This window comes from Plecotus auritus (assembly GCF_963455305.1).
Source record: "Plecotus auritus genome assembly, chromosome: 8".
In the NCBI taxonomy this organism is placed as follows: Eukaryota; Metazoa; Chordata; class Mammalia; order Chiroptera; family Vespertilionidae; genus Plecotus; species Plecotus auritus.
This window is the reverse complement of record NC_137782.1, coordinates 64,296,056-64,302,872: the sequence shown is the minus strand read 5'-3', so window position 1 is coordinate 64,302,872 and position 6,817 is coordinate 64,296,056. Positions and strand designations below refer to the sequence as shown.

The window sequence follows — 6,817 nt, the reverse complement described above, 5'->3', positions numbered from 1 at the left end:
GAGAGACATGTGCACCCTGAGGACTGTGGTTAGGAGCAGGGGGCCTGGCCTTTCCAGGGAACACCGGGCAGGATTCTGGCTGACTCTGGCCTGTTTTTAGCCTGGAACTGCTTCCTTCAGCCCTACCAGCTGCCTCTTTGCGTCACCAGCCAATTACCAGTAGGAATAGGGGCTAGGCACCTCCAGACCTGCTGGGAGGGAAGTTCTGCCACGGCAAAGAGGCAGAGAGGACTGGGCTGAGGTTACAAGACCTTCCAGTGGGCTGTTTTATGTTCCAACTTTATTCTCATTGACTGAATGGCGCACATATTGTGCGGGTTTCCCCCACACCAGTCCTGGGAATTGGAATCATTATCCCCATTTAACAGATGAAGAAACTGGGACTCAGAAAGGTGAGTCCACATGCTCGAGGTCACACAGCAGGAAGATGAGATGCCAGGAATTAAATCCAAAGCCTTGTCTACATCAGTCTTTCCTCCCCTGCATCCCCCCACCTCCACAGTAGCATGGCCTTTCCTTGGGGGTAAATCAGTTTAAGGGGACATGCCCCCAGGGCCCAAATATTTATTTATTGTACTTAACAACTATATTGCAGCTTCCATGTGCTAGGCCAGCCGTGGGCAAACTACAGCCCGCGGGCCGGATCCGGCCCGTTCGGCTGTTCTATCCGGCCCGCGGAGCCGAAAGAGCGGAGGGTTCTCTTGCTCTCCCCTCCGCTCCTTTACTTTGAATTTATATTAGTTCACACAAACACTCCATCCATGCTTTTGTTCCGGCCCTCCGGTCCAGTTTAAGAACCCATTGTGGCCCTCGAGTCAAAACGTTTGCCCACCCCTGTGCTAGACTTTAATCTAAGCACTTTGCAAATATTAGCTCATGTAATCCTCACAACAGCCCCATGGGGGTAGATACTGTTAATGTCCACATCCTATATAATAAAACCCTAATATGCAAATCGACCGAATGACGGAATGACCGGTCGTTATGATGCGCACTGACCACCAGGGGGCAGACGTTCAAAGCAGGAGCTGTCCCCTGGTGGTCAGTGTGCTCCCACAGGGGGAGCACTGCTCAGGCAGAAGCCGGGCTCATGACTGGCGAGTGCAGTGGTGGTGGCGGGAGCCTCGCCTGCCTCCAGGGCAGTGCTAAGGAGCAGCAGGCAGGAAGGCAGTAAGGAGCAAGGGGTCCCGGACTGCAAGAGGGATGCTGCCTGCCAGCTTAGGCCCAATCCTAAGCTGGCAGTCAGACATCCCCTGAGGGGTCCCGGACTGCGAGAGGGTGCAGGCCTGGCTGAGGGACAACCCCTGCCCCCCCCCCAGGGCATGAATTTCATGCACTGGGCCTCTAGTTTTATAGATAAATACAGAAACACACAGAAAGGGAAAGCAACGTGCCCAAGGTCACACAGCTAGGAATTGACAGAGCTCGGGTCTGAACCCAGGCAGTTGGGCTCCCAGAGCTCCTGCTCTTAGCTGCTGCACCTACTGCCTCTGGCAGCCTAGGCCTCGGGGAGATGGGAGGCCGTGTGGGGAGATGTTTGGCTGAGGCCTGGATTCCTGGGTTCCGTACACTCCCAGCAGGCGGACATGCCAGGCTGGCTGCCATGGCCTCCCCCTTCCTTCTTCCTCATCACTTGGTGGCCTCAGAGTACCGGCCCTCCAAGGAAGAAGGTCTCCCCACCCCTGGCCCAGGGGCTGCCTGGAGTGTGGGAAGGAGTGTTGAACTCTGGGCAATGGAATGCCAGAAACCAGGGAAGGAAACGTGGGTGGGAGAGCGGGAGGGGAGATAAGATGTGGAGGGCGGAGGAGCTGCTGAGGAAGGCCCAGCCCTGTGGGTGGGGGTGGCCGCTTTGGGGGCAGGGAGAGCAGAGACCAAAGGACAAGCAGGTGAAGAATTTCCCGACAGTCTTTTGAGCTGCCAAAGGGGACGGGGTGCCTCTGAAGTCAGGGGCTCCCTTGTCCTGGAACCCCATGTGGTATGCACTACTCAGTGTAGAGAGGATTCAGAAATTGAGCAGGAGACGCCCTTTCAACTCTGATATTCCAAGAATCTGAGCTGCTGTGATTAAACACTCTGGAACATCCTGAAATACCACTGGTTTTACCGTTTTCAGTTTGGATTTAGCAAGGTGACTCAGTACCCTTTCGCCCTACCCTTCGAGGAGGAGTGGGGGCTGTGACCTCCTCCTGGTTCAGACAAGTCCGCAGTGGAAAGGGTCCTTGCAGTAGAGTCAGGTGGGATGGCCCTTATCCCGAAACAGCTTACAGCAGTGGAGGGGAGCCATGGTAGGTACGGAAGGCTGTGCTGTGTGGCCTTGGGAATGTCACTTCCCTTCTCTGGCCGGTCTCGTCATCTATGCTGAGGTGCACTCTCGGGGTCTGCCAGCTTGGGCATTCTGAATCTCTGCTAAGAACTGTCTACCCCCAGGTGGGGGTGGCCAGGCAGGAGCCAGAGGGTGTCTGTTGGTCATGGAAAGAATGTGAGGGCAGAAGGCCCAGTGGGTGGGGTCTCCAGGCTGGGCAGTGAGCAGAGGGCTACGTGAGATCATGATGTCTGGGCCTTCTGGGCCAGCACCTCTGGGGGTGAGATCCCCTCCAGCCCACCCCCCAGGTCACAACCTCCTCTGGGACGCAGACTCAAAAAGTCAGGCTGTTTCCCTGCTTCCCCACCCCCCTGGGGCAAAGGGAATAAAATCAGGGCCAGAGAGGTGGGCACTGGTCCAGTCTTACACAGCGAGTCCAAGGCAGGCACTGGGCCCAGGGTCCTGCTTGGGGACTGGGACTGAGGGGGGCCTGTCTTCACTTCTTGGCTATGTTGGGAGCCAGAGAGGGATGTGGAGAGGGTGCTCCTGGGTGTGGGTTTCCCCAGGGCAAAGGGTGGGCAGGCAGGGGATGCGGCATTCTTCTCCCCAAGCCCCCACCTCAGTTCAGAAGCCAGACCTCCTCAGGGGAGGGCTGGGCAGGATGCAGAGGCCGGGGCTCCCTGAGGCAGGCCAGCCTCCCCATCCTCCTACGAGCTCAGGACATAGGCTGGGAAGGAACTGGGGTCACCAGGTCTCCAGAGGAATGCACCACAGGGAACAGTGCCTGGCAGAGGCCTCTTTCCCTGAATCTGCTTGTACTTGTCTCTATAACTGTCTCTGTGCATCACACTCTCTCTCTCTCTCTCTCTCTCTCTCTCTCTCTCTCTCTCTCTCTCTCTCTCTCTGAGACATACTGACCCACACAGGCACATGCCATCTATGAACCCACACAAGAGCCTCCTTCCCCTCTCCTCATCCATGTCCCCACACACAGGACCTTTCTCTACCCCCCTTTCAGCCACGAGGCTGCCCGAATGTGACAGGATAGACCCTCTCGCCTTCTCCCCATCGCTCGATGGGTTCCAGGCTGGGGTCCAGCAGACATGGAAGGGAGGGGCCCCCAGCTGGCCAGGCACTTTCTCAACCCCTTCCGGCCTCAGTTAACTCCCACCCTGCAGGACCCCTTTCCACCCTGGCTCTGGAGTCTGTGGGAACCAGACAGTTGGGGCTGTCCAGCCGGGCTCGCTTCCTCCCAAGCCCCAGGGGACCTGCTGAGGGAGGAGGGAGCAGCAGAGACTGAAGTCCGTGTGGCTGCCTGCCCAGGAAGCGCCTCTGGAGGGGCCTGGGCTGCCCGCCTGAGAAAGGGGTCTCCAGCCCCTGGGTGTCACCTTGTGGGCTGTAAGACCCTCCAGACACTACACCAAAGACCAGAAAGGGGTCCCTCAGTATCCTGGCCCTTCTCTCCCTACACCCATGATCCAGATGGGGAACTGAGGCTCTGGAAGGAGCCTCAGCAACTCTGACATGAGGGAGTGTGGGGACAGTGAGCTTCCACACCCTAAGCTCCTTCCTCCGATGGGGTATAATACACCCATTTCTCCTGCTTCCCCAAGGGGGCAGCCAGAGAAGGCCAAAGGCCAGGGCTCTGTCACTTCTGGGCCATACCCAGGACAGCCGCTCCCCTGCCCCCATGAGAGAAATGCTTTCTTAAGAGTCAGCAGGAGAGCTCAGAGAGCTGGGACCCAGGAGCCCCCATTCTGGCAGGAAATCCAGAGCAGGGACTAGTGCCTGCCTTCGAGCCTTGAAAGGGATAAACTGTGCCCTTTTACCACTGGCATGTGAACCCTCCTATCCTGCACCCCCATGAGCTCCGTCCCGGACACCACCAGCTCTGCTTCTACCTGGCGTGGCACCCTGTGTCCTCTCACACTGCAGGCCAGGCCTGGGGCAGACACACACCCAGTTTCCATTTCCTCTCTGCCACTCATGTGCCATCTGGAGTCGAAGCTAGGACCCCAAACTCTCCAAGGCTCCGATTCCTCCAATGTCAAATGAGGCTATCATCCCATACCACACAGGATTTGGCGAGAGGATAGACGCCTGGGATGTAGTAAATGTCACAAATGGTCACAGTTATCCTGACCCATCATGATGGGGGCAGCTGAGTCAGAGTTTGGGATTGGAGAACCAGTCCCTCAGGCCAGGCCAGCCTCACCCCCTGCCTGCTCTCTCTCATGGTTGCCTCCCTCCTCTCTCTACCCCATTCCCTGCTCCCCCTTCCTCTGCCTTCCTGGGAAACTCCCCGAGAAAGTCCCCAGCAGGAGAAGTCCTCATGTGGAATATTTCCACCCGGGGTCTCTCACCTGCCACACAACCCCACAACCACAGCCACCCCACACAGAACCAGGCTTCCCGGCCCTTAGCCCCCAACCATCCAGCAAGCTGACCCTCATCATCACACCGGCTTTATTGGCCCTGAGAGCCACAGATAAACCTCAAGGGGGCTCTGCCTCCCCTCCCCCAAGTCTGTCCGGAGGCCCTGGGGCTGGTTGAGTGTTCACCACTCCAATCTTGGCTTCCTGTCCCCGTTGTCGTTGCCTTGCCAGACCTGAGTCCTTTGAGAGCTCTCCGATCCTACAGCCAGGCTCAGCCTGGAGGGCGGAGTGGCAGGGACTGCCCAAGGCAGGCTGGCTTCACTCAAAGAAGAACATTCCTGGTGTCCGGTATAGGCAGGGGGTCAGCCCCAATGGGTAGCCAGAGCCTCCCTGGACAGGGAAGCTGCCTGCAGCCCAAGGCTCCTTGGGATCGGCTGTCAGGGGCAGCGGGGCCCGCAGTGAAGCTGGAGGGGTGGGAGGCGCAGGGGAGGGCACTGCTGAGGCCAAGAGGTGCTCCAGGCCTGGGTCGGTGCCCATGCAGAAATTCAGGGCCTGCAGCCGGCACTGGTAACTGCTCCCAAGGCCCGTCTCGGGGGTCAGGATGGGTGTAGGGGCCTTGCTAAAACCCTCGGCCTCAGAGAAGCTGGCAGGAAAGCCAAAGGCCGGGCATGAGGAAGATGAGGTGCCCATGGGGACCTCCCCTGAGCCTGCAGGCTTGGGTGTGGACATCTCTTTGGGCTCCGCAGATGGCCGGGGCCTGACATCGGTGGTTGCTGGGCACAGGTTGGCTGGCAAGGTCCCCACCAGTCCCCCAAAGGTTAGGCTTTTGGGCTCTGGCAGCTCCGGCAGGAATGGGCACTGCCTGTCAGTCGTGGTATCGAGGACTCCTGGGTCCTCCTGGCTGGTGGCTCTGAGGGGTCCTCGGCGTGCCTTGGCAGGGCCCTTGGCGCCCTCAGCACCTGCTCGCCGGGTGAAGCGTCGGCGCCGGCGCAGGAAGCTGCCGTGCTCGAACATGTCGTGACAGTCAGGGTCCAGTGTCCAGTAGCTGCCCTTGCCTGGCTTGCGGTCATCACGGGGCACCTTGACAAAGCACTCGTTGAGTGACAGGTTGTGGCGAATGCTGTTCTGCCAGCCAGGCCGGTTGTGGCGGTAGAAGGCGAAGCGGCCCATGATGTAGCGATAGATGCCGCTGAGTGTGGCCCGCTGCCCCGGGGAGCTCTGGATGGCCATGGCGATCAGGGCTATGTAGCTGTAGGGGGGCTTGGTGGGCTCGGCTGCAGGGGCCAGGGGCCCGGGTGGGGGCTGCTGTTGCATGCTGGCTGGGCTGGCCGGGCTGGCGGCTGCCAGGACCGCGGGAGCCAGGCACTGCTTCCAGGGCTGGTGTCCGGCACAGCCTGCCCAGGCTGGTTAAAAGGCCCACTGGCCCAGCCTCCCAGCCTGGAAAGGCAAAAAGGGGTGGGCCCGCCAGGCTGCCCTCCCTTCCTCCCTTACCCCCTCCTCTAAGGCCCAAGAGGGGGGGCAGGAGAGGCCTGGATTGGGAAGTTTTGAGCAGCTGCCAGGGGTAAGAAGTTGGGAAGGAAGGGACTGAGTGAGACCCTCAGCTCACATGTGCTGTGTGGTGGTGGCTGGGGAGGGACAGGATGTGAAACAGAGGGAGACAGAGACAGAAACAAAAAGAGACAGAGACGGAGATGTAAAGAGACAGAGATAGTGGTGAAAAAAGAGACAGAGACAGAGACAAAGAGAGGTAGAGATCTAGCAAGAGACAGAAACATACACAGAGATAGAGGCAGAGACATAAAGAGACAAAGACAAAAAAATATACACACGTGCACACATACATGCACGTAGTATACAGAAAAAGAATCACTGAAATGAGAAATAAATCTACAGAGAGAAAAAGGAGGATACAGAGAGAGAGAGAGACCCACAAGACACAAGAGAGGGAGGGGTAGAGAGACAGAGAGAGACAGTCATCCCTGAGGAGAGAGGGGAGAACTTAGAATCTAAGTGCTGAGCTAGAGAACTGGGGGTCTCCCTGAGAAAAGCCACCAGGGCTTCTCCAGTCCCCATGTCTGGTTCCCCTTTCCTCCTCTCCTCCTCCCAGGCCCGTGGTCTTCTTCTCCCTACTCCCCACAAC

The 6,817-nt window shown here is 58.5% G+C and overlaps 1 protein-coding gene across 1 annotated transcript; it reads right to left on the bottom strand.

Annotated features, from left to right (window-relative positions):
* Nucleotides 1–4,758: 4,758 nt before the first annotated feature.
* Nucleotides 4,759–6,119, bottom strand: FOXS1 (forkhead box S1). The gene has a single exon (XM_080684467.1). The coding sequence runs from the start codon at nt 5,989–5,991 to the stop codon at nt 4,996–4,998; it is 996 nt and encodes a 331-aa protein (XP_080540593.1). The 5' UTR covers nt 5,992–6,119; the 3' UTR covers nt 4,759–4,995.
* Nucleotides 6,120–6,817: the final 698 nt, after the last annotated feature.

Coding starts and splice junctions, on each gene's coding strand:
- FOXS1 (XM_080684467.1), bottom strand. CDS start 5,991: ATGCAACAGCAGCCCCCACCCGGGCCCCTGGCCCCTGCAGCCGAGCCC.